The following is a 27251-nucleotide window of genomic DNA, read 5'->3' as shown; positions in this document are numbered from 1 at the left end:
TGAGAACCATCTTTATTGAGGAAAGAATCAAATAACTAAAAAAATTTAACATAAAAGATGTTGATACATAACTTTTTTAATTTACTTGAACAATTTTGATACTATTAAAGAGTCAAGGAAAAATGAAGATAGGTTACCTATTATGGCTAATTAAAAACATATAAAAACGCAAATTTCTCCAATGGAGGCTAAGCACTTTACAATGTTATTATGCTTATTTATTAATAATTGCCCACATTTGCTTATAATCTATTTTTACATTAAAAATTGAATAGATTCTGTTATGAGTTTAGCTTTGTATACTTTTACTGTCAATTATAAATTAACAGGGTATTTATGAATTTATTATTATTAAAATGATATCCTATCCTGCCTATATAAGCACTCATGATGGTTATTTGGATTTGAGGCTTGAACCACATCTAGCTGGAATATAATCTAAAGGCACTAGTATGTTTTATTTGATTTTTTTCATACATTACTTTGTTCTGTTTACCACTAAAGACATTTAGAATGGCAGAAAAGATTTTGCCCCTTTGATTTTCATCTTTATTCCATTGCAAGTAAGGGATAATCCAGCATGACGACGCTTCAGTATTTCCAATTTCTCTTTTAATATCTCAGCAGCATCCACTTTCTCCTCAAAGTCCCTCAATAACAATGTATTTCCAAGTAAACCACATTTCTGTTGAAGCCTCTGATTGTCTATTCTCAATTTATCACGAGCCTGCTTTGTCCTTGTTAATATATCTCTGTTTTGTGCTACTAGACTTTCCACTGCCATTAGCTGAGCCTTCTGGCCTTGATTCTCCGCTTCCACAAATTGAAGTTTTTCTTTTACTTGAGATAGAACTTGTACTGTATTGGTGACTTTTCTCCGGAGTTTCTGAAGTTCTTCATTACGCTCTTCAATCTTTTCATTGTAAGTCTGGTTTTCTATCTTCAGCTGCTCAAAGTCTATTAAATGTAAGCCTTCTGCCAGTTCTTCTTGGGCTTTTAGACTTGCATCAAGTTTTTGGATCCTGTGTTTCAATTTTATATTTTCAAGACGTACCTAAAATGATAAAAACTGGTCTAATAACACCACCAAATAATTGTTTTATGTTGGAGCAATACTAATTTGAAATACAGTTTAGCGTACCATGAAAACACAGCCTTTTGTTAGCCATTCTATAAATCAGAGATTTGGATAATAGTTCTGAAGAATCTTTAGGAATGGTTTGCAAAGACCTCTACAATCAATTAAAGAGAAAATTTCTCTTTCTGATCTCTGTTAAGTTACAAGGTAATTTTGTCCATGCTTTTAGATAAGCCCCACTGACTTACCCCTAAAAGAGCATGGGATTTTAGATTTAGTGTTCAATAACACTATCACAGATAAATCTTTGATTTTAATAGAATTTGCGCCAGATTTTAGTCACATCCCAACTATATGTAAAAATGAGTCCAAATGAGTTGAACAGAATTGGCCTTGATAGATAACTTTTCCCTTATGATCACTTGTGATCCCCTCATTTGTGATCTTATTTTGGAGGGGGGTGCGGACCTGGCAGGTATTACGGAGACCTGGTTGGGCCAAGAGGGGGGGTCCCCCTCGAGATGTGCCCGCCAGGTTTCCATGCATTTCATCAGCCAAGGGCCCAGGGGAGGGGTGGGGGAGTGGCGGTGATTATTAAGGAAGGTCTTTGTCCGAGGGAGACCACTGTTCCTCAGATAGCCGGATGTGAGTCCCTCTTTGTGAAGTGGGGCCGTGGGGTGCAGATGGGTTTGCTGACTACGTACCTGGCTCCCTGCCACGTGGCAGCGACCCTGCCCGAGCTATTCGATGTCATTGCCGGGGTGGCGGTTGATACCCCCATACTTATTGTCATGGGGGATTTCAACCTTCCATCCGCGGGTGAGGCGTCAGAGGTGGCTCGGGAGTTCATGGCTTCCATGACGGCCATGGACCTGACCCAGTTAGTTCAAGGCCCCACTCACATAGGGGGACACACTCTGGACTTGATTTTTGTCTCTGGTCAGTGATTGAATGATCTTGGTAGAGAGGACCTAGATATCAAACCCTTGTCATGGACAGATCATTCACTCCTTCACTTGGACTTTCCTACCGCTTCCCCCCGCCGCAGGGAGACGGAACCGACCAGATGGTTCCGTCCCAGGCGCCTGATGGATCCCGAAAGGTTCCTGACAGAGCTTGGGCCGTTTCCTGAGACTCTAACACACGACTCGACTGAAGAGCTGGTGGCCGCCTGGGAAAGGGCGGCCACTGGAGCTTTGGACTGCATCGTGCCTTTGCGGCCTCTGATCCGATGCCGATCTCAATTGGCTCCTTGGTTCTCTGAGGAGCTGAGAGAGATGAAGCGTCGGAAAAGACGCCTAGAGAGCATTTGGAGGACTAGTCAATCCGATTCCGACCGGACACAGGTGAGGTCTTATATCAAGACCTACCTAGTGGCGATAAAAGCGGCAAAATCTAACCATTTTTCCGCTCTTATAGCATCTGCAGAGAACCGCCCAGCCACCCTGTTTAGGGTGACCCACTCCCTTCTTCGGCGGGGGGAGTGTGGGAAGATCCCTTGCAGGGTCGTGCTGAGGATTTTGTGCAATTCCTGCACGATAAAGTCGCTCGGATTCGGGATGGCTTGGACTCCGACTGAATGAATCCACGGGAGGAAACGAGGGCAGGTCTTGAGAATGTTATCTGGGAGGAGTTTGATCCTGTGACTCCCAAGGATGTGGACAGGGTTCTGGGTGAGATTAGTGCCGCCACGTGTTTATTGGACCCGTGTCCCTCCTGGTTGGTACTGGCCTCCCGGGAGGTTACATGAGGCTGGCTCCAGGGGATTATAGGTGCTTCTTTGAGTGAGGGTGCCTTTCCTGCCGCCTTGAAAGAGGCGGTAGTGAGGCCCCTCCTCAAGAAGCCTTCCCTGGACCCGGCTGAATTAGCCAACTATCGTCCAGTCTCCAACCTTCGTTTTGTGGCGAAGGTTGTTGAGAGTGTGGTGGCACGACAACTCCCCCGGCACCTGGATGAAGCTATCTATCTAGACCCGTACCAGTCGGGCTTCAGGCAGGGGTACAGCACAGAAACGGCATTGGTCGCGTTGGTGGATGATCTCTGGAGGGCTCGGGACAGGGGTTGCTCCTCTGTCCTAGTCCTATTAGATCTCTCAGCGGCTTTTGATACCATCGACCATGGTATCATGCTGCAGCGATTGAGGGGGTTAGGAATAGGGGGCACCGTTTTGCGGTGGTTCTCCTCCTTCCTCTCCGACTGCTCGCAGTTCGTGTTGGCAGGGGGACAGAGGTCGACCTCGAGGCGTCTCGCATGGGGAGTGCCGCAAGGGTCGGTCCTCTCGCCCCTCCTGTTCAACATTTATGTGAAGCCGCTGGGTGAGATCATCCGTGGTTTTGGGGTGAAGTGCCATCTGTACGCTGATGATACTCAGCTGTACATCTCCACCCCAGACCACCCCAACGATGCCCTTGATGTGATGTCTCGCTGCCTGGAGGCCGTGCGGGTCTGGATGGGGAGGAACAGGCTCAGACTCAACCCCTCCAAGACCGAGTGGCTGTGGCTCCTGGCGCCCCGATATAGTCAGCAGGTGCCATCGCTGACTATTGGGGGTGAATCTTTGCCCCCCACGGAGAGGGCTCGCAATCTCGCAATCCTCCTGGACGCGCGGCTGTCTTTAGAAGAGCATATGACGGCCGTGGCCAGGGGGCCTTTTATCAGGTTCGCCTGATTCGCCAGTTGCAGCCCTTTCTGGACCGGGACGCCCTGCGCACGGTCACTCACGCCCTTGTTACTTCCCGGTTGGACTATTGTAATGCTCTCTACATGGGGCTCCCCTTGAAGAGCACTCAGAGGCTCCAACTGGTCCAGAATGCGGCCGCGCGGGTGGCTATGGGCACAACTCGTTGTGCCCACGTGACACCCCTCCTGCGCGAGCTGCAATGGCTCCCGGTGGTCTTCCGGGTGCAATTCAAGGTGTTGGTTACCACCTTTAAAGCGCTTCATGGCATAGGACCCGGGTACCTTCAAGACCGTCTTCTGCCACCAATAGCCTCCCACCGACCAGTTCGCTCCCACAGAGAGGGTCTCCTCAGGGTGCCATCGGCCAAGTTATGTCGGCTGGCGACACCCAGGGGGAGGGCCTTCTCTGTGGGAGCCCCAGCCCTGTGGAACGAACTGCCCCCGGAAATATGTAAGATCTCCGACCTCCGGGTGTTTCGCTGCGCACTGAAGACCCTGTTGTTCCGCCAGGCTGGGCTATCAACATAATAGTTTTAAATTGGGGTATTTAAATTTTCTGGGGTTTTAAATTTGAGCCAAATTTATTTAATTATTTTAAATTTTAATTGCTGTTTTGTCTTGTGTTTTTAAATAGGCTGTACACCGCCCTGAGTCCTTCGGGAGAAGGGCGGTATAGAAATAAAATTATTATTATTATTATTATTATTATTATTATTATTATTATTATTATTATTATTATTATTATTATTATTATTACGATTATGAAACACTGTGCTGATAAACCAACAAAACTATATATTTTCAAATGAGGAATCACAAGTTCATCACACTACTTATTTTTAGATAATGCTACTGGATAGAACTTTAATCTGGATGCTCAGGGCCTTATTTGCAACCTGCCACTATCAGAGATACGTTTGATGAGAATATAGAGAAGGCTTTCTTTATGGTTGTTTTAGTATTTGGACATCAAGGCAGACCTCTGTCATGAATGAATTATTGTTGATGATGCTGGATGGCATACTGCATATGATATCTGATGAATTATATTGTTAACCGTCTTGAGCACCATACAATATGTGGATCACCCCATCTGTTTATAACTACTAAAACCTTTAAGATTTCAAGCTTGGTTATTTTCTATACTTTGAATTTTAGAATATACCAAGTCAAAGGCATGAGCTTTATGAATCAATGATTAAGTGCTTTTAATGGCTCATTCAGCTATTATTTTCTTTTGAACAAACATATTTGTCATCTATACCAATGACTCTGATCTTACAAGAATATAGTGGAGTTCAAGTGAATATGTGGTCATAGATAGTAGCCTATAAAAAAATTGGACACTATAGATAGCACATTAAATTGGGCTCAGTAAACATACCCTATTTTTCGAAGTATAAGACACACCTTTTTACCTCCCAAAAGAGGTGAAAATCTGGGTGCATCTTATAGTCCGAATGTAGCCCCGCCCACCTTCCAGCCCCCACCCTTCAGACATTTTCCGGCAGTTCCAGGTGGCAGGGATCTGGGTGGGGGCACAGCCTGAGGAACAAACCTCTTCGGGATGGTCTGGGACGGGGATCTGCCCGGCAGCTTCAGGGAACAAGGCGGGCCCAATGGTTCGCAGCTCATCACCCCTCTGGCCGCCCAGCAGGCAGCTCAGGGCAGACAATGGTTGCGATGACTTCACTCCCCAGCAATGTGAGGAGCCGCTGCCACTGCCTAAGCCCTCTCCGTGCCCAGGAGCTGAGCTGAGCTGAGCCGAGCGGGAGCCCCTAAAGTGAAACGTCCCCTCCTTTCCAGCCACCGCTGCCCGTTGGCCGGATTCCCCAATGCAATTCTCAGAGCCATGTATTAGAAGGCGGCCAGTTCCCCTGCAATGTGCAGCGGGGAACCGTGAACTGTTTTGGATTCGGGGAGGGGATTGTGGCGCTGCCGCCTGAAAATGCTTTTCTTCCTTTTGCACATTCCAGAGCCACACACCCTCATCCTCCTTCTCAGCAGACTCGCCTTTTCTTTCCTCCTGGCCAGATCCACTGCTGAAACGCGATGCACTTTTTTTGCCTCTGCACACCCCATGTTTGGAATCGGGAAGGGGATTGTGGGTCTGCCGCCTGAAAACGCTTTCCTTTGGAATCGGGATCTATCCTGATTCCAAAGGAAAGCATTTTCAGGCGGCAGACCCGCAATCCCCTTCCTGATTCCAAACATAGGGTGTGCAGAGGCAAAAAAAGTGCATCGCGTTTCAGCAGCGGATCTGGCCAGGAGGAAAGAGAAGGTGAGTCTGCTGAGAAGGAGGATGCGGGCGCTCGGCTCTGCAATGTGCACAGGGAAGAAAAGCATTTTCAGGCGGCAGCGCTGCAATCCCCTCCCCGAATCCAAAAGTTTACGGTTCCTCGCTGCACATTGCAGTGGAACTGGCCGCCTCCTGAAATGCAGCTCTGAGAATTGCATTGGGGAATCCAGCCAACGGGCAGCGGTGGCTGGAAAGGAGGGACGTTTCACTTTAGGGGCTCCCGCTCGGTTCTGCTCCTGGGCGCTGAGAGGGCTTAGGTGGCAGTGGTGCTCCTCACATTGCTGGGGAGTGAAGTAATTGCGACCATTGTCTGCCCTGAGCTGCCCACTGGGCATCCAGAGAGGTGACCAGCCATGAACCGTGGGGCCCGCCTTGTTCACCAAAGCCACCGGGCAGATTTCCCCCCCCCCAGACCATCCCGAAGAGGTTTGTTCCTCAGGCTGTGCTCTGACCCTCCCCCCAGAGCATGCGAGGGGTCTCTTTGGGGGGAAAGTGAGTAGTCCCTGCGGATCGCAGGAGCATCCTGATAAGTTTTCTGGAAAAGAACTTCTCGCCCTCTTTCCCAGCCGAGTCTCTGAGGCACCTCTTGCTTGCAGGAGGAGGAGGAGGGCGGCATAAAGCAGTGTGACCTCACCTGGTAGGCAGAGGTAGAATTCTTTTTCTCTTGTTTTCCTCCCCCAAAATTAAGGTGCGTTTTATACTCTGATGTGTCTTACACTCTGAAAAATACGGTAACTAATACACCTGTTTGGGAAAATCAGTGATGTCACACCTTCATGAAACACTACTCACCAACTCTGGGAAGCAATTCTAGAATAAGGAAATATAAAGAAATTGTAGAGAAGCTAAATAATTTCTAAAGTCTACTATAGAAAACATAGAACAGAAACAATAGGTTAAACTGATATTTCCAGGAAAGCAAACCAAAATAAAAAGAGCTAAGACATATATTCATGACTGTAGGGCATTTTCCTTCTGCCTACTGAGGCTCTATTTCCAAAGAATGACCTCTTAATTCCTCAATGTTTCCTACTTCTGATTTAGATACCAATGTTGTGGACAAATATGAATCCTGAGATGATCCAGCAAATACTATTTACTTGGACTTTCAAAAGTTTTGTGATACAGTCCTTGACCATTATATTCCTGGCTACCACAAGAAGTTTTTCATCAGTTAAGCCAGTGAAAGATTGAATATAGAAGAACAAACTGATACTTAATCTAGATAAAAATTCTAATAAGAAACTTTATAAACTAAAGGAGAACTAATTATTCTTCATCATCCTGTTACTGTTAATAGCACAAGTACCAACCTAGGCTGTGTATCTGCAGTTGAAAATTACAATTTCTACCATTATAAAGGTTTACTTACTTTACAAGTTAGGAATTTTACAGGCTTATTTGCAAGGCTGGCAATATGATCCAGGAATTGGTTTGGTTTGGGTTAACTTTGCTTTTTCTGTGAATGACATTTCAACCAGTTTCAATTCCTCCTAATCATGAATTTGGCCTTACAGTTATGAGATAATATATGCCTGTTCAGTGTTGTCTCAAAGACTGGTCAACTGAAAGGCGTAGAAAAAAAGACTGTCACATCTTAAAATTAATTAATGCAATTATCCCAACAGCATACTGTTTAGATAGGGCATTTAACATCCCTCCTCTATGCAGGGCTCACCTCAGTCATCTCCCTTTCCTTGCTTTGTTCTTTAGCTTGGATCTTGTCCACTTCCTTGATGGCAGCTTGTTTACCTCCTAGCCGCCTTCCCATAGTATATACAGCTACTTCCTTCTTGACCGCCTGGTAGGTCTTCCATTCACTCTCCACCTTAGTCAATTTCTGATCGCAGGACCGGTGGAGAGCATCGATCTCCTTCTGGTACCAAGCCGTCTCCTCCGCCTGCTGGCTACGCAACTTCTCTAACATGGCCAGGTAGCGGCTGTAGCGCTGCTCCCAGTCGGAGATGTGGTGCTCTAGTTCTCGGACGCGATCCTTGCTCTTGGCTTTGTTCAAGACCTCGGCCAGTTTGCCCTGCAGCTTCGTGTTGTAATTGCGGAGGCGGCCTCGCTCGGTCAGCAGCTGCCGGTACTGTTCCATGAGTTCGGTTCGCCGCCGCTGTTCCTCGGCCGCGCGCCGCTCCCTCTGCTCCTCCGTCTCTCCTTCCAGCGCGCCTTCCTCGCTCTCCGGGCTGCCACCCACAACTAAGGAGCGGCTGCTTGCTTCCCTCTGCTCCAGCTCCCAGAGGCTGCGGCTGATCCTGCGGCCCAGTTCCACGCCCACCTGCAACGGAGGCGGCTCCGCCGGCTCGCCCTCCTCGAAGGAGGCGCCGGTGGGCAAGTCGCGGAGGAGCGTTAACCTGGAGGGAGCCTCCGGCCCCCCGCTCTCTTCTTCCAGTTTCTCCAGAGAAGGAATCTCTGAGGGGCTCCTCTTGTCCTCCTCCCCATCCTTCGGGGCCTCGGCTCCTCCTGGACCTTCGCTCGAGGTTTCGCGCTCCGGTTGCTCCTCCAGCGCAGGCTCCTTGTCCGCTCCTTCTAATGTTGGCGGCTCTTCGGTCGTCCGTTGGGGCTTCTCTCCCGCGGTCGCCTCGTCTCCCGCTCCTTCCTGCGTCGGCGGCTCTGCAGTAGGGGGACTCTTCGCGGCCTCTGTTGTCTCCGCATCCGTGGCCGACTCCTGTGGTTCCGGGGAAATCGGGACAACGACATCCTCAAGATTTTGGGGTGTTGGAGTAGAGATCTCCTCCGCCACCTCCTGTATCTCCTCCATAGCTTGCAACCGCTCGACTCTCTCGCGCTCTCCCTCCGTAAACAAACCGCTTTGCTCCGTCGCTAGGCAACAAAAGTTGCTTTTGTCAACCAATGGGAAGAAATTAAAAGAAGCGAGGCTTGATTGGATGTTGCGCGTGAAAGAGCACAAGAAATTTCGAAGTCGATTGGCTATTTCTTCCTGGAACACACCCACAAAATTCTGCCTCGATTAGTGGGCGGGAGTTGGTCCCTGTCGCAAACGTGGACGTCAAACCTTTGCTGCTCTTTTTACCTCTGGGGGGGGGGGAGGAAAGCAAGATGGCGGAACTAGGGAAAAAGTATTGCGTGTACTGCTTGGCTGAGGTCAGCTCGCTTCGTTTCCGCTGCACCGAATGTACCGATATCGAGCTTTGCCCCGAATGCTTCTCAGCGGGCGCCGAGATTGGCCCGCATAGGCGCTGGCATGGCTACCAGCTGGTAGATGGTGGGCGTTTCACTCTCTGGGGTGCCGAGGCCGAGGGTGGCTGGAGCAGCCGCGAGGAGCAACTCTTACTGGATGCTATCGAGCAGTTCGGCTTCGGCAACTGGGTGAGAAGTTCCATGCTGGTTTGTCGGCCGGCCCTGTCCTTCCGCGTCGGGGAAATTATGTTCCCATAGTGGCTCAATTCACATTTTTAATAGCACGATTGTTGTTCATGGAGCTGGGCCCTTGTTTTGCTAAGGGAAAAAATGGCTGGAAATAGTTGGGCAAAGCTAAAGACTTATTCTGATCAACATTCAAAACACAGGTCAAGCAATAGAGTGAATACAAATCTCAATTTTATCGTTGAATTTAAAATTAACCTAAATTCATCTGTATCATATCTCTGTAATCAGACCACTGCCTTTCAAGCTATCCAGTAATTCAATAGAATAAAAATAATTGTACAAAAATATGGTGAATAATCTATATGTTCAAAATGCTGCAGCTCACATTTGGATAACCCAAAACCATACAATCATGTTTTAGCCACTTGTCCTGAAAAGTATGTACCTTGTCTTGCCCAAAGCTGTGAACATAGCACCCACTTTCACATTGCAAAAAGATATTAATAAGTAATCAAATGTCTGGTTCCAAAAACATACATAGCCACCCCAAATCATATGTTCACATGTCATGGAGAATCCTTGATATAATGGGGATGTATTTTATTCAGTTCAAACTTTAAGAAGTCCTTGGTGCTCTCTAAGCTTGCTTGTTTTCTTGCAAACTCTTCATCACACAAACTAGGTGATGACATTTATCTAGTTTGCGTAATGAAATGTCTGCAAGAAAACAAGCAAGCTCAGAGAGCACCAAGGACCCCATATCCAACTCTGAGCTCCAAATATTCTCTTTTATTAGTTCAGACTTTATCTGTTTGTGACCTACTATTCAATAAGACTTGCATATTTCCAAGAAAATATGCAATAAAATAAGAAAAGTGTATGGAAAAATCTTTTAAAAAACTTAAAAATCAAAATTGTGCTAAGATACACCTGTAAATTGTAACTAAATGAAAATTCATGTAACTTTATGAGAGATTGAAATTAAGGAGATCTTGCTGCCAGACTGTTTTTAAATTATTTGAGGTCTATAGATAGACCTCTGAATAGATGAGATATTTCAGAAATTGAACCACGTAATAGTGAACATTCTTAATTAAAATACAATGTTCTATCACCATCCATGTAATAGGTCTTTGTCAGAAATTCAGCCTTTCATTGCATTTGTCAATATTTAGACTGCTGAAATGGGATTACATCATAGATCATTTGGATCTATGGTTGTATGATTTTTGGTGGCCTAAAATGATTTGGGATATAGATGCTTTATTATTACGGTTCATTGAAGTCAGACAGATGTTTAGACTGGATTTGGCATTTTCATCCACTTATTGAGTCTTTCCCAAGGACCTAGGATAGGGAGATGTTGTTATTTAATGGTATTAAATGTATTGTTGCAAGTTATCTTTGGAATTGACTGCTGGTAATTTGTCAATGGCAATGGCCTTCAAATGGTGCTCCAAAAGTTTTTGGGATTGGTACTAACTTTGTTTTATTTTGCCACAGTTGTTCTGCTTCTTTTTGCAAGTCTTTTTATTTTGTGATTTTCTCCAGTTCTTTCTCTTCTGTTCTGCTGTTGCCTGTTTCCATATACTGCCATATCCAGTATCCATGCTTTATTGACTATTTGTCAACAATTATTAAGTCTGGTATGTTATGTGGCAGGTGATTATCTCTCTCAAATCTAAAATCTGTGAGTACTTTAGCCCCTTCATTTTCTATTATTTTGTCTATTTTACAATCCCACCAGTTCTTGCTTGAAGATAAATGGTATTTCTTGCAGACATTCCAGCACACCATTATTGCTAATTTATCATGTGATTGTAGTCAGTCTGTGGGATCATCCTGCAGTAGCTAACAAGTGGTCCATATTGTTTTCAGGTTGCAGAGATGGCATTTCCTACCTGTTGCTATTTTCTCAAGTCGGGTTTGTATGCATTTGTTCTTAAGGCTTGGTCTTATGGAGGCAGAAGCAGTCTCTCTGTCTTTCTTCAATTTTCCTACTCTTAGCCACTGCCAGATCTTGATTATTTTTTGTTTTGCCTTATTGGTTTATTTTTTTTTAAAAAAAAACACTGGCTATGTAATGTTTTGTCTTGCCCAATCTCTTTTCTATTCTTCATTTGATCTTTCTTGTAGGCCACTTTGGTCCCTTCAGTACTCAGTAGGCCTTCATGGTGTACTAGCTTCATGGTATACTAGGTTCAGTGCATCTTCTTCACTGTCCTTCAGATATTCTTCCAATGCCCTTTTTTCTTCTTCAACTGTCTGGTGTACTTGCAGACAGTGCCCACCGATATTCCATGGTAGGTAGAATCTGTCAATGTTGCTGCAAGGATGAAGGGCATGATTCATTGTCATTATATTTCTGGTCTTCCTATCCAAGGCTTTTAGTTATTCTTCAGTCCAATCCACTATTCCAGCTGTGTAATTAATGACTGGAATAGCCTAGGTGTTAATTGACTTTCCTCCACTGAGTTTGGACTTTAAGATCTTCCCTTGCATTATAATGTATTGACTTGTATATGGAGATTCTCAGTCATCCAGGTCATGGTTGTACCAAAGGTGCTTTTTCTGGACTTTATGGAAAAAAGATTTCGTGTGCTTGATGTAATTGACTTGAAGGATGCCTAGGTATTTGTAATGATAATCTTCATCCAACCTTTTGATGCTGTTTACATATATACATATATAATACAAAAATCATCCAAAAGAAGACAAAAAAGAAAAAAAGGACAAAAAACACAAACCAATCAAAACATTAAAAAAGGTGCATCAAAACACGCATACATATATTATCCCCTCTAGTTGAATACTGATTAATACATTATAACATTAATTCCCACCCCTTGCAAAACACGGCCTCTTTAAATTACTAAATCTATTTGCAAACTATTGACCTGTCTTCTGTTACATTAATGACAAAGTAGTTAACAGGAAGAAGAATACTAAAACAAAACAAGTTTCAAAACTCTGTGTTAGCAAACTGTTATTGTAATCCACTTGTAGAAAGTTTACTATAGCATCTTATCTATCCCAAACCATCCTAAAAGTTATAATTTGTCCTGGATCGACTATCCACGCTTGCTTCTTAATGCCATCTCTTATAGAGTTGTTAAGTATAATAGATTCAGTTTCCGGAATAAGCCTATCTTCCAATCAAAACCCAGAGGGAATAAAGAACAAAGAAAGTATGTTTTCTTCTATATTTCAATCCAAGATTATAAGAAAATAAAAATAAAGTCCAGATATTTTGCAAATTCAAAAAATACAGAGATCCAGTAATGAGTCTAAAAACTCTTTACATATCCCCAAATACTGCCATGCTTTCATGCGAAGGGAACAGAATTTATCCAGAATAACATATATCAAAAAGAAAGAAAAAGAAAAAGCAATTAGAGTCTAGTAAGAGGTTGAAATACACTGTGTGCACAATTATTAGACAAGTGAGTATTTTGACCATTTCATCATTTTTATGCATATTTTCCATTTCTAAGATGTATAAACTTGAATGCTTAGTGGATATAAGCAAATCAGGTGATGTGTATTTGTGTAATGGAGAGTGTGGCCTAAGGAGATCAGCACCCTATATCAAAGTGTGCATAATTATTAGGCGGCAGCTTTTCCTCAGGCAAAATAAGCCAAAAAAGTGATTTAACATTTTTTAACAAGAGAGTCAACACTTTTTTTATTGAATGATAAAGTATTATAAAATACAAAATACAAAGGAAATAGAAAAGCAAAAAGACAGATTTAACTGACTCTGAAGTCAAAAATTGTAAAAAGTCTTTCAGAGGGATTCAGCACTCTTGAAATTGCTAAGATATTGGGGCATGATCACAGAACCATCAAACGTTTTGTTGCAAATAGTCAACAGGGTTGCAAGAAACGTGTTGAGAAAAAAAAAAACACGCACATTAATTGCCAAAGATTTGAGAAGAAATCCAGAACTGCATATTCCACAACTGCAACGTACCTGGAGTGCCCAGAAGTACAAAGTGTTCAGTGCTCAGAGATGTGGCCAAGGTAAGGAAGGCTGAAACCGAACCACCACTGAACAAGCTACATAAGATGAAACAGCAAGACTGGGCCAAGAAATACCCGAAGACAGAGTTTTCAAAGGTTTTATGGACTGATGAGATGGGAGTGACTCTTGATGGGCCAGATGGATGGGCCCATGGCTAGATCAGTAATGGGCATAGAGCTCCACTTGGATTCAAATGCCAGCAAGGTGGAGGTGAGGTACTGGTATGGGCTGGTATTATTAAAGATGAGGTAGTTGGACCTTTTGGGGTTAAAGATGGACTCAAAATCAACTGCCAAACCTACTGCCAGTTTTTAGAAGACACTTTCTTCAAGCAGTGGTACAGGAAAAAGTCTACATCTTTCCAGAAGACCATGATTTTTATGCAGGACAATGCTGCATCACATGCATTGAAGTACTCCACTGCATGGCTAGCCAGTAAAGGCCTTAAAGATTAAAGAATAATGACATGGCCCCCTTCCTCACCTGACCTAAACTTGTGGGCCTTTTTTTTTTTTGTTTCTCAGTATTGTTACTACCTTACAAAATATTGTTTCTCTATCCATCATCTCTCAACCTTTCTAGAATTTCATCATTTATTGATTTTTTTTGGTGATTCTTTTATATTTCTCTTTTGGAATCCTATATGACTTTCTAACATTTTTACACAAACTGATTATTCCCTCTATCTTATCCTTTATCTCCTTCTGCTGCATCTTTTGAATATCCATCCATAACCCTTTCTTTGTTTTTGTGAGCTCCTCCTTTCTCCCCTCTATTTTATTATAAGCTCTTAAAGGATTGTCTATCTGATTTTTAGTATTTGTCATTGCTGTCTTTTCAATATTTTTCTCTGCTTTTAACTTATTTTTATCTTTTTGTAGTTTATTTTGAATTGTCTCTTCCACTACTCTTTCTAATTTCTCAGCTGTCTTCTGTGTATCATATTAATCTTTTCCCACCATTTGTTGAGTGCCCTCTACTTTCACATCTTTATCTTTAAATATTCCCATCAACTTCTTATAGTTTTTTATCGCTATTTCTAACATTTCTTCATAAAACTTTATTGTCTCTTGCTAGGTTATTTTGTAATAAATAATATCACTCGAGTATCCCAGTATCCCAATATCTAAAAACTCAAAAAAATAAATAAATCAATTATTAGAAAGATTTTATCAAGCCCAGAGTTATTTCTCCAAGTCCCCAAAAATGGCTATAAATTTGTGCTTTTCAGTCTTTATAATTTCCAATTTACACCTTCCCAATTGTCCAGATTTTAAAATCTTATTTTTCTTTTTCTTTTTTCCTTTCTCCCCCTTCTCTCTTTTCTTCTTTTGCTTTGTAAAATGATCTATCACGTAATGTTAATAACCCAAATCCAATATAGCCCATCAAGTTTCTTCCAATCTTTCAAATCTGCTTTTCAGTGTATTGTTCCAGTAGAGTTTTAGTGTTTAATTTAATTTGCCTTCTGAATCTTCAAGAAGCTCAATAAATATTTCCCAGCATTCCAATTGCCTACTAAGATAAAATCAAGGTCAGATAGCTTTCCAGATGTTATTTCTCTTCATTTCCTTTTGGATTTTGTACAATGCAGTAAACTTCTTCCTTCAGTAGATGGCTCCCCTGCTCCCAATTCCAGCCTTCCACAGAATATAAAAAACCAAAAACAGCTGATTGTCATCCAATCAGGGGAGTTCGAAATAAAGTTTAGAAAAGCGATTTCTCTCAATAGTCACTTTTCACAATGTTGTTTGGCTTTTCCAGGCTTTCTGTGTTTTAAATAATCCTTTAGGTTTTTCTTCTACTTCTAAATCTTTAATCTTCCTCTTTAGTTTTTAGTCTTTACTTTTTCTCCATAAATCCAATCGCTGCTTTTTTAGTGTTTGGAGATCATTTTGGAACTTTAAGTTAAGTCTCTAAGGTAACAGTTGGAAATTTTCTTACCCAGTTTCACTGCTCTGCCCACACACCGCTCCAACACAACTTAGTGTCCCGATTGTCGCAGCTTGTGACTTGTGACTGACCAAAAATGGCCGTCGTCACTGCTGCTGTTCAGGAGAGCTTTCTTCAGATCAATGAGAAAATAGCGTTTTCCTCACGATTGACAGGCACCTCTCCTTTCACCTCCCCTCCAGGGAGGCTTAACTCCATATGGTCTGTGAGCAAGCAGTTGCCGGCTGCATTTCACAGAGTCCTGCAGAGCTCCGCTATTTTCCAGCTGTTCTTGCCGCAACATCAACTGGAAGTCGATCTTGTGGGCGCTTCTTAAATGGGAGATTTATGGGAAACAGTACACCTCTCTAAACAGTGTCTATGAGGCTGTGGTTGCTGCTGCAAAAAAGTTGATCGTCAACAGATCAAGAAACTGATAGACTCCATGAATGGAAGGCTTATTACATTATTGAAAAGAAGAGTGGCTATATTGGTCACTGATTTTTTTTTTTGAACTGTCAGAAATGTTTATTTGTACATTTTCAGTTGTTAATTTATTATTCTCACTTTAACAGATGCAAATAAATGAGTGAGATGGGCACATTTTCGTTTTTCATTTAGTTGCATAATAATTCTGCATACCAATAGTTGCCCAATAATTGTGCACACGGATATTCTCCTAAGAAAGCCAAAACTTCACTTTTATTTTCTTAAATATTCAGGTTTGAGGTTTATTAACATTTTCAATTGACGGAGAGCACTGTAGTTGTTTAATAATAAAATTAATCCTTCAAAATACAACATAACTAATATTGTGCACAGTGTAAATCAGCAATCACTAATCAACTTTCAAAGCAAAAAAAAAACAAACCATAGATTCGAAAAGTGAAAGTTAGTCCTCTGGCAAGCTTAGAAAATGAAATTACTGACAGGAAGGTGTATATGCTCACTGTCACCCAGTAATCTCGATCGCTTCTAGAAGGAATTGGAAATAAGCCCCCCACTTCCCAACTGGGTCCATGATTGTCCAAAAGCCAACTTGGGTCATTCCTAACTATTCCCATTCAAAACCAGGTAGCAGCACTGCCAAAGAACCATCTCATGAGCAGCTCTTATTGTGCAGCAACCTCTTGAAAGGATGAGCTTCATAGGGCATCTTGATTCTGTTTTCAGTATTTTTTCAGTTGATGGTGAGGGTGGTAAAATTCTCTAATCCAAACTTCACTACAGTATTTTGGCTATATATACAGACAGTTCTAATCAGTGATTCTATGCTAGTTTTTATCCATATAGTTTCAGATCATTCATGTAAATGAGATGGGATAGCCTGGCAGATGTTTTTGATGTTTTGATCATGGCCTGGCTTGTTCAGTATTGTTGACAGAGGAATCGGTGCAACACAAACAGCAATATTAATTAATCCTTGAAAAATTCCTCTCGATAATAGCCTCTCCCAGTCAAACATATTGACTGGCAACTGTATCTGTATCTTCCATTCTGCTATTGATCTTTGCACAAGACTTCTACTGACTACTGACTGTTGGTTATCCAATAATGTGGCAAGTACTCAAATGTTTTTTCTCTTGGGTTTTAACTCTTGTTGAAAATAAATTGTAATGAGAGTTTTCCAATAAAATGTTGAAAAAATATTTAGTGCTTTCAAAACTATCAACCGTGAGCAGGACTTGTTCACTTGTAGCTATTTATTATATTATCACAGAGTCCTCGACTTGTCATTTAGTTATCATTCAAAATTACTACAGACCTACCTTGGGGCTAGTTACGACTCAGATTCAAAGTTCCAATGGTTGCTGCTCCCCCCAAGGTCATGTGACATAACTTTGTGGACTCAGCAACATGGCTGAATTTACAGCCATTTGCAGTGTTTTATAGTCACATGACCATGTTTTATGATGATTTTGCCAAAAACTGGTACCTGTGGTTTTTGGCAAAACCATGCTCAGAGTGAACCATTGATTGGTTTAATAACCATTGTATTGAATCAGTCGTGTGACCAAACTGTTTTACAACTGTCACAACTTACGACCAGGATGGGTAGGCTCTATTAAGATCATAAATTGGGGACTATCTATACCAGAATTTGAGTCTGTCCTTGAGAATAAAGTGAAATTTCTGAAAGTTTCTTAGACCATGGAAAGTAAAAAATGTGAGGAAGGGACTCATAATAGTCCTGCTTTTTAGTCCTTAGAAAAGGCGCAGTTAAGGTTTTTGACATGCTTTTGAGATGTTTCTTGAGCTGGCTTACCGTGAATGGGTGACATCATACCAAATGCTGTTTCTTGGTTAACTTAATCCAGGTTTACTCCATTAATCCAAATTTATGAATCTGCATGAACATTCCAAACGATAAATTTATAATACTCTGCTAGGCAATAATACGGTTAATTAATTTGTAAAAATAACTTTTAAGCAGATCACAGTTTACTCAACCAAATATAAAGGATGCTTAAGTGGGACTGAGATATTTTTAAAAAATTGGTTCCATAATATCCATAACATCCAATTCACCCTATGAGGTCCTCAGGTAAATTTTGCATCCTGTATTTTTTTTTTTATTTATAATGAACACATGCTATAACACTTTCTCTGGTATACTTAAGATCAACATTCATGATTAATGGTAGTTCTATAAAAGTTACAATAATCTTATTGTAAGGGCAACATACTTTTTAAAAGTACTCCAAATAAAGATGGATTTATAATAGTATTATTAAAATAAAAATAAGCATTCCTTTTTAGATCCATGCAATCACTTATTTCGGGGTAGAGTTGGGATGACTGGATGGAGCTGAGCGTTTATTGGCTAGATGCCCTTTCTGAGACCATGCCGAGCAGATATTTTTTCTTTGCGCTCTAGGAGAGAAATATCTGCACTATTCTAGGATTGAATTATTTACCTTCCAAGTGGGACACTAGAGTCTTCATCACTAAGCCACCACACTTCTCAGTATTACTATAATAATATTGATAATATTAATAAAATTAAAGTTTTAATGTGATTTCCTGAAGTGGTAACTTGGTTCATGCTGAAGATTTTATATTTAGAATATACTGCTGATACTGTAATTTGATTGTGAATTGTAAGTTTGCCTTGTTTCTCATTACAGCTAACCCTAATAGGAATTGATCACTATTGCTGGTATTCCTTATGCCAATCAAGCTTGTATTTTGTATATATAAAATAGTCATAAAATAGTCAAAACCACCCCCTATAGTTAGCAATGACTAGTAGAGTAAAATCTGTACAGTAGTGGCCAAAATTGTGGAAACCGTTTGGGAAAAGTGTATTTTTTAAAACTAGCTAATAACACCACTTTTTTTTTTGTAGTACCATAAAATTATATATTAATTTAATTTAATTTTTTAATTTTAATTTGATTTATATGCCGCCCTTCTCCGGAGACTCAGGGCGGCTTACAATGTGTTAAGCAGTAGCCTTCATACTTTTGTATATTTATACAAAGTCAGCTTATTGCCTCCACAAACTGGGTCCTCATTTTACCTACCTTAGAAAGGATGGAAGGCTGAGTCAACCTTGAGCCTGGTGAGATTCGAACTTACAGTAATTGCAGACAGCTGGTGTTAATCACAATGCTTTTAATCTGCTGAGCCACCAGGCCCCATATATCAATGGAAAGATAATTTAATCAGGGGTGAAATGTAAAATGTGTTACTACCAATTCTGTGGGCGTGGCTTGGTGGTGGGGTAATGTGACTGGGTGGGCGTGGCCAACTTTTTTTTTTAACTTTTCAAAGCATTTTTTCTAATGCTTCGAAAAGCCTCTGGTGCTCAGGCAACTCGGCTGGGATTGTCAGAGAGTCTTTTTAAAAAATGCTTTGAAAAGCCTCTCTGCCGATCAGGCAGCTCAGCTGGGATCGTCAGAGACTTTTCAAAGCATTTTTTTTTACCACCTCTTCGGCCAAGAGGTTGCAGAAAAAAATGCTTTGAAAAGCCTCTGAGGATCCCAGCTGAGCCGCACAATCATCAGAGGCTTTTTTTTTTACTTTCAAAAGCATTTTTTCATTGGAAGAGGTTGTAGAAAAAATGCTTTTAAAAGTAAAAAAAAAAAAAAGCCTCTGATGATTGTGCGACTCAGCCAGGGTGGATTTGATTTAAATCAAACTGATTTAAATCACAATTTAAATCACGATTTAAGTCACTAGTCAGTAAGGCTTGATTTAAATCATAGTTTTCTACATAAAGACTAATTCTTGCTGGTATAACTTTAATATGCAAGTAGATGAAAATTTTTAGAATAACAACTTTTCATATTAGTTTTTTTATCCCCAGTTTAATAGGTTAATCATTCATATGATTTTTCTGTTGTACTTAGGAAGGAGAAAAATAATCATTACCTTAATAACAACAATTTAAATAGATTTTTTCAACTGAAACAATAATATTACAACATATGTTATTTGCTTAAACAAACATCCATGTTTGTTAACTAATTTGGCTAAACAAAATATATATATTTTAAGAAACTTAGACTGTCAGCCCAGCCTACACATGAAAAACTTAAATACTGTCCTCTGTAGCTCACTCATCATCTTCATTTTCTTCTTTGTTCATAATCTGGAAAAGAAAAACAAGCTTTCCTGCTTTATTGGGTCCCAAACGATTTCTCAATTTTGAATGAATGAGTCCAAAGGAAGAAAATATTCTTTCAACCTGCAGAAGAAGCTACTGCTGTTAAAAGTGAAATCATTACTTGAACAGTCTCTAAATCCAAGTGCTTAAGTGACTTCCACCAGTTCACTGGTGTGACTTTCTTTAAAATATTTTCAGCAAACATATATTTCTTGAATGGTTCCCCCTTAGCTTTGAAGTTTATTATAGTTGGCATTACAGATGGATGATTGCTGGATACCCATGTCATAGCTAACTCCTCTTCCTCAGCACTTAAATTTTGACCCTGATACTGGATATTGACAATATTTGCCAAAAAATGAGCTGGAGACAGTACTTGTCCCATTCGTTTTTTTAATGCTTGTAATTTAATTCTGTCCATGTGTAGTTCTGTTTTTAAGTGTTCACTCAGTTCCTTCCAAATTTCAACAGCATCAGCAATAAAACAGCTATTTTTCTGTATTTTGTTTAAAGCTTCAGAGATGGGTTTCAGGATGCTCAGCATATGTTCATCATTTCTCTTAAGCCCAATGTTGAGGATTTTGGCCGTGACAGTGCCATCTGTTTTATCTCGATATTCTTCACAAACTGTCATCAGAATAGGCGAGTTCTTGATATACTGCTCAAAACAGTCCACCACAGAGTTCCATCTAACATCTTGTGGGAGCATTAGCTTGGTTCCACCCATCCTTTTCAGAGCTGCTGCAGCAAAATGATTGTTACGGAAGTATTTAGCAATTTCAACAACATTAGTCTTTATTTCTGGAACACTTAAGTCTTTGGCTAAGAGGTGCAGCAAATGAGCACTGCAACCATATGTTATTAGCTTTGTATTCCCTTCCTGCTCTTCTAAATTTCTTCTCATCTTGGATACAGTTGCAGTATTGTCTGTGACCAAACTGCGTGCTAGACATTTGAATTTTTGTTCACATGTTATTATAGCTTTTACTGCCACTTCTTGTAAATATTCTGCTGTGTGTGCATTTCCTGACGTATCAATTGTTTGTGCAAGGAAGATTTTCCCTTCTTCTGTTGTTATACAAGCACATACAATAGGATCATTGTGGACATTACTCCACCCATCAATACTTAGGTTAACAATTCTACCCTCCAGAGCTGTTGCACATTGCTCCATTTCTCTGTCATACACTTTATCCAGCAGTTTCCCTGCAACATCTGCTCTGCTGGGTGGACTGTATCCTGGTCTCAGTGACTGAACCATATTAATGAAATTTGGATTCTCAGTCAGACGGAAAGAAGAGTTCGTTGCATAAACAAACTGGGCAATTTTTTCCTCAATTAACTCTTTTTCTAATCTGCTAGTTTTTATCACAAACTTATCTATGGTGGTTCCAGGAGGGAAGGGTTTTTTCTTTCTTTTAGGTGATAGTGATATGTGGCTGTGGGTGTCTGATGATGATGATGCTAATGAAGCACTATCCTGGACGGATAACTCTGAAACTGTAGAACAGGAGGATGGTGATCTTGAAGGTGGATAGTTTCCAGAATCATGAATTCCCCTAAACAAAAAAGTCAATGCTGTTATTTTATTGTTTATACAATTTCTGCTTATTGTACACAGCACTGCCCCAAAAGGAATATTTGCTTTTCTTCATAACTGTACCAAATGACAGTAACATGCAGTAATAATAAGAAATATAATTTTGCTCAAACATGACAGTTCAAGGCAGTCTTTAGAAATATGATTCAATAAAAATGTTTACCAACCTGAAGATCCTGCCTGTTCAAATGTGTTTCTTTGGTCATCTTCATCACAGCACTTCTCATGATGTTGCCTCATTCGGGCCACCAGGCCTTGCATTTCTTTGTTGCAGTGTTTGCAGTTTGCACGTATGCCTGCCTTACCGATAGGTAAAGGAACTTCATTAAAATATTGCCAAACTGGGTCTCTTTTACGGCCTGCTGCCATTATAGGTTTTTTCCTCCAAGGAAAGAATGTGATAAACCTCAGGTCATACACACAAAAAGATCCAAAGACTTGTCTGTTTGTGGCTGTGCAATATTGTGCTCAAAAAGTTTCACTTTCATTTTGTACTGCTTGGCTGCTTGCCCCTTCCTCCTCACACTTAGTTTCACTTTCTTCTTGTGCAGATCTATTCCACTCCAAACAATCAGAAAAAGTTTCTATTCTATTCACTGAACTTCTTGAAACTTAGCACTTAAGGGGTTGATTCTGTATTCATAGGTTTGTAAAACAAAAGGCTTAAGGTCTTTTTCTCAACTCTGTTCATGTTATAACGTTTGCTGTGAAGAAGAGGCATGTGATCTCTGCTGAGTCAAATTCAGTTTTGAGAACTGCAAAAGTAAACCAAGCATCTGTGATAATATCTTGTAGGCAGAGAAACTGCCTCAATAATCTTACAGAAACCTCTGGAAAAGCATGATATTGTGAATGGATTAATGGAATTTATTTACCAAAAAAATTAAACATTTACAGCCTTATTCTACATAATTAAAAAACTAATCTTTATTTCATGATGGAATAACCTTTGGATGGTAATATATTTTCCTCAAAAAGCATTTTATTTAAAAAAATCCGATTTAAATAAAAAAAAAATCTGATTTTTTTGATTTTTTTAAAAAAATCATTGATTTTTATTCACCCTGGACTCAGCTGAGCATGGGGTGGGGTGCGTAGGGATTTTTGCTACCGGTTCTCTGAACCACCCACCGCCATCGCTACCGGATCAGGTGATCCAGACCGAACCGGGAGCATTTCACCCCCGAATTTAATCAAGAATGTAATGCAATAACTTTTATGAAGGATTTGCTATTAGATAACAGTTACAATATAAAGAAGAAAAGTGAAATACATAGAAAAAACGAGATATACAAAAATTATCACCATAGAAAAAATGATATACAAAAATTATCACGTCAGTTAACACTTAGTTCGGTAACCTTTAGCATGAACAACAGCCTTACGTCTTCCCGTGGAGTGAACCAAGTATTTTAGTTCTGCAGTTGTTATAATGTGAAACCAAGATTGAAGGATTGCTTCTATTAACTGGTTTTATTGCTGGGTCGCTTCTGACTAACAAGTTTCTTTAGTCGGCTCCATAGATTTTCAATTGGGTTAAGGTCTGGGCTATTCCCAGGCCATTCCAGCAGTGGAATATGAAACTCCAAAAAAAAGTGGTGTTATTAGCCATCAAACTTCAAAAATACACTTTTTCCAAAAAGTTTCCACAATTTTGGCCACTACTGTAGGGACTCCTTTACATACAGACATATCCATTCTAAAATTAAAGAGATTTTTTTAAAATGTAAAAAGTTGAACACCACACATCTACCTTATTACTTATAAATTCTTTATATCAGCATATTGATAGGAATATCTATCATGTTTACCAAATATATATGAGTATAAAGTTTTCTTAGAGCTTTGTCTTATTTATATTATTGCCTGAGTTTATAGCTTTTTCTGCCTGCATATTAAATTAATTGATCATCATACTCATCTGTTAATAGGACCAGAAGGAAAACAATGCCTTTTTCCTCCCAAGAAGTGCTCTGGCATTTAATGGATGTTCCAGAATAAAATTAGACACATATAGAGGCTGCAGGATAGGAAATTGGTTTTCCTTGGGTCATTTATTCTGACTTAGTATCTTTACATTTTTAACAAGCATAAAATTAAATCTTTGTATTTTAAGTTGGCTTTTCTAAGAATATTTCAATTCATTTGGGAATTTTTGATAAGAGGTTTTTAATGCTCCTGAGCTATGGGAGAAAATGTGCTTCAGCATCATTCATGTAGTACTTGCCAGTATCTTAAAACTGCATTTTCTTTGGGTTGTGGAAGTGCCCTTTGCAGCTGCAACAGGTAAAGCATGTTTAGGTGTTGCTGACAGGTAAGATATACTCCACACATGCTTCAAAGCACCTTTTTCACTTTGAACCTCAAGCATTGCATAGCCCTATTTTTAAAAACTAACTCTAGATCTGTGAAGTACTTCATTACAAAGCTCCATTCTAAACATGATTAGCAAAAAGTGAATTTATGGGGAAAGCTTTAGATAAAATTCCTCCAGTTTAGAACCTTCTGTTTGAATCCAGTGAACTTAAATAATACTTTAAGATCACCATATATGAACAAGCACTAGTACTTTGAAGTTCATAGTCATTGGCTGTATTTAAAAGAATGAGAAATGTTGGGTTGTGACAAACATAATAGTTGCGTCTATATCTAGCACATGCATGTCTTGAGACAGATAATTCAAAAATTGGTTTTCTTTATTGTAGGAAGATATGGCTACTCATGTTGGAGCATCACGAACGCCTCAAGAAGTTATGGAACACTATGTGAGCATGTATATACATGGAAATCTTGGAAAAGCCTGCATTCCTGACGTTATTCCTAATAGAGTGACTGATCATACATGCCCGAGTGGTGGTCCACTTTCTCCAAGCCTTACCATGCCTCTGCCACCTTTAGATATATCAGTGGCTGAACAACAACAGCTTGGATACATGCCACTTCGAGATGATTATGAGATTGAGTATGATCAAGATGCTGAGACTCTAATTAGTGGCCTTTCAGTTAATTATGATGATGATGATGTGGAAATAGAATTAAAAAGAGCTCATGTGGATATGTATGTAAGAAAACTGAAAGAGAGGCAGCGGCGAAAGAACATTGCTCGTGACTACAACTTGGTTCCTGCATTTTTAGGGAAGGATAGGAGAGATAAAGAAAAACCTTCAAAACGCAAAACTACAAAAGAAGAAAAGGAACTGAGGTTAAAATTGAGGTCTCTTTATCAGTTTATGTCTTGCAAAGAATTTGATGATTTCTTTGAAAATCTACACAAGGAAAAGGTGCTTCGAACAAAAATAAGAGAACTCCAGCGTTATCGCCGAAATGGCATAACAAAAATGGAAGAGTCTGCAGAATATGAAGCAGCTAGACACAAACGAGAGAAAAGGAAAGAAAATAAAAACATTGGTACTTCTAAAAGAGGAAAGGATGAGGGTAAAGATGGAGAATTCTCTGCAATTGAAAATCTTCCTGGCTTTGAACTGTTATCTGACCGAGAGAAAGTACTTTGTAACTCTATTAATCTGAGTCCAGCACGCTATGTGACAGTTAAAACTATAATTATTAAAGATCATCTCCAAAAAAGGCAGGGCATCCCCTCAAAAAGTCGCCTTCCTAGTTACTTGGATAAGATACTAAAAAAAAGGATTTTGAATTTTTTGACAGAAAGTGGTTGGATATCCAGGGATGCTTCTTAAATCTTGACTACTTTGAAATAACATCAGTATCAACAGAAGAACCAACATTCGCCATTGATCTAGTTACCAGCTTTTTTTAACATCCAAGATCTTGTAAAAAACTCACTCAACTGGATTTTTCTGTAATGGATCATGTACATGTTAGATCTTATTTTATGAACCACTTTACATATTACCTTAAAACAGCACACTCTGGGTGAAGTGGTTTGTTTTACCAGTGTATCGGAAGTGAGATGGGAAACTCTGATAATACTTACTGAACTCTACCTCTGCTGCACAAACTTGTATTTTAGACATGATACTGGTTTAAGGTTGCTATTCTTCACACATTTACTTGGAAATATGCCCCACTACACTGAATAGTATTTATTGTCAAGCAAAACCATCAGATAGGGCTGCTTATGTGTCCTACTAAATCTTGGATAATGAACTTAGGCACAAATTACTATTTCATATTGGAAATGTATACTACAAATTTGTTACATTTTTTCCATAAGCCAAGGCATTCTGCTATATTACCACTAGAGCAAAAAGAATGCAAAACTGAGTAATATAAAATGGTTTAACACAGCACACATCATTAAAATGAGTAGACTAGTTCCACAACCTACCTTGCATAGCATCATTGAAAATGATTTTCAGCAAATAACAGGCATTCTGATTGTAAAACATAGTGGTGGTGAACTAACTGCTTTAATGTATATACTAATGTTCCACTTCTATACAATTTGAAAAATGAAAGGAAGAATCTTTGTGTGGTTTTATTTAAATATAAGTATCAACTGAAAAAATGGGAATGATACGAGTTTATGAGAATATAATTGGTATATACTGACACAAGATTCTTAAGCAACTGTACATTGCTTGTGACTTTGATGGTGATGGTGGTGGTGGTCTTCAGGTTTACAAATACAACACTTGTTTAAACACACTTCCCCAGTCTTGGGCAAGAATTCCCAAATAGGAAACATACATATTACTAGGCTACACATGGATATAACAGATGATCACAAAGTGTGATTAGTGTATGATGCTTTGTGTGCCTCAAGATGTTTTAGCAATGTATCAGTTTACAAAATTCATCAGATTGTATTTTCTTTCCTGCTACTTTTTTCAACATTGTAGCTGCCAAGTCTTTACTTTCTTGGTGGACTTTATAATACCTGTGCTTCCCATACTCCCTTACAAACTACTTAAAAAGTAAAGAGGGACACTTTTCTTTTATCTTGGGCATGAACAATCTGAGTTATACATAGGCTGATATCTATGAAGATTCTCAGTCATCCAGGTCATAGTTCTCCCAAAGGTGCTTTTTCAAGAGGCAACTGGATTTCCTGTTTTTTTCTTTGAAGACATTTCACTTCTCATCCAAGAAGCGCTGAAGAAGCTTCTTGGATGAGAAGTGAAACGTCTTCAAAGAAAAAACCAGACAGTCCAGTTGCCTCTTGATAAAGCACTTTTGGGACAAGATTCTGATAAAATATCCATTACTAAAACAGTAATTCTGATCTACCCACTTTGCTGGAGAATGAGTCTCGATACCTTTTTGTTGAGCTTATTCATAAACTTTTGAATGCATAATTTACTACATGTGCAGAAGAAGAATAAGTGTTTCATTTGTCAGTGAAACTTAGTTACTAGTAAATGTGCTTTGAGTTACAACATTAAAAGTTTCTTGTATTCTCAAACGTAGAAATCAGAATCACTATGTGGTTGCATGGAAAAGTTCAGAATAAATTGTATGCATCTGTGAATCCCTAAATGAACAGAAGCCAACAAAACAATTACAATGTACAATTTAAACACAGCATCTTCAAATCTGAATGTGTATTATCCACATGCAGTTTTTTTTAAAGTAAATATGGCAGATGCATAACTGAGTAACTAGCACCTTTGCCACAAGTAACAGCTTCCAGGATTACTTTTTTCCTCACTATTCCTTGCATGTGTATTTTTTTTTCTGCTAACACATGCTGATTTAATACACAATTCAGGA

At 39.9% G+C, this 27251-nt stretch overlaps 2 protein-coding genes across 2 annotated transcripts; one reads left to right on the top strand and one right to left on the bottom strand.

Moving 5' to 3' along the window:
• Nucleotides 1–236: 236 nt before the first annotated feature.
• Nucleotides 237–8820, bottom strand: CFAP184 (cilia and flagella associated protein 184). Its single transcript, XM_070939146.1, has 2 exons — nt 7735–8820; nt 237–1054 (listed from the first exon to the last, which is right to left on the bottom strand). Exons 1-2 carry the CDS (start codon nt 8818–8820, stop codon nt 509–511), a joined length of 1632 nt encoding a protein of 543 aa, XP_070795247.1. The 3' UTR covers nt 237–508.
• A 299-nt stretch (nt 8821–9119) lies between these two features.
• Nucleotides 9120–26003, top strand: TADA2B (transcriptional adaptor 2B). Its single transcript, XM_070940800.1, has 2 exons — nt 9120–9389; nt 24263–26003. Exons 1-2 carry the CDS (start codon nt 9120–9122, stop codon nt 25253–25255), a joined length of 1263 nt encoding a protein of 420 aa, XP_070796901.1. The 3' UTR covers nt 25256–26003.
• The last annotated feature ends 1248 nt before the right edge of the window (nt 26004–27251 follow it).

The sequence above is a fragment of the Pituophis catenifer genome, unplaced genomic scaffold, assembly GCF_029215685.1.
Source record: "Pituophis catenifer annectens isolate HBS135680 unplaced genomic scaffold, rPitCat1.0.hap2 SCAF_3, whole genome shotgun sequence".
In the NCBI taxonomy this organism is placed as follows: Eukaryota; Metazoa; Chordata; class Lepidosauria; order Squamata; family Colubridae; genus Pituophis; species Pituophis catenifer.
Note: the sequence above shows the minus strand (reverse complement) of the source record. Positions and strands in the feature narration are given on the sequence as shown.

Bases quoted from the DNA above. Each gene is read 5' to 3' on its own strand.
- CFAP184 (XM_070939146.1), bottom strand. From the start codon at position 8,820: ATGGAGGAGATACAGGAGGTGGCGGAGGAGATCTCTACTCCAACACCC. The intron at 1,055-7,734 runs GTGAGCCCTGCA...TTATCATTTTAG, and splicing joins AGGAAAGGGAGATGACTGAG to GTACGTCTTGAAAATATAAA.
- TADA2B (XM_070940800.1), top strand. From the start codon at position 9,120: ATGGCGGAACTAGGGAAAAAGTATTGCGTGTACTGCTTGGCTGAGGTC. The intron at 9,390-24,262 runs GTGAGAAGTTCC...TCTTTATTGTAG, and splicing joins AGTTCGGCTTCGGCAACTGG to GAAGATATGGCTACTCATGT.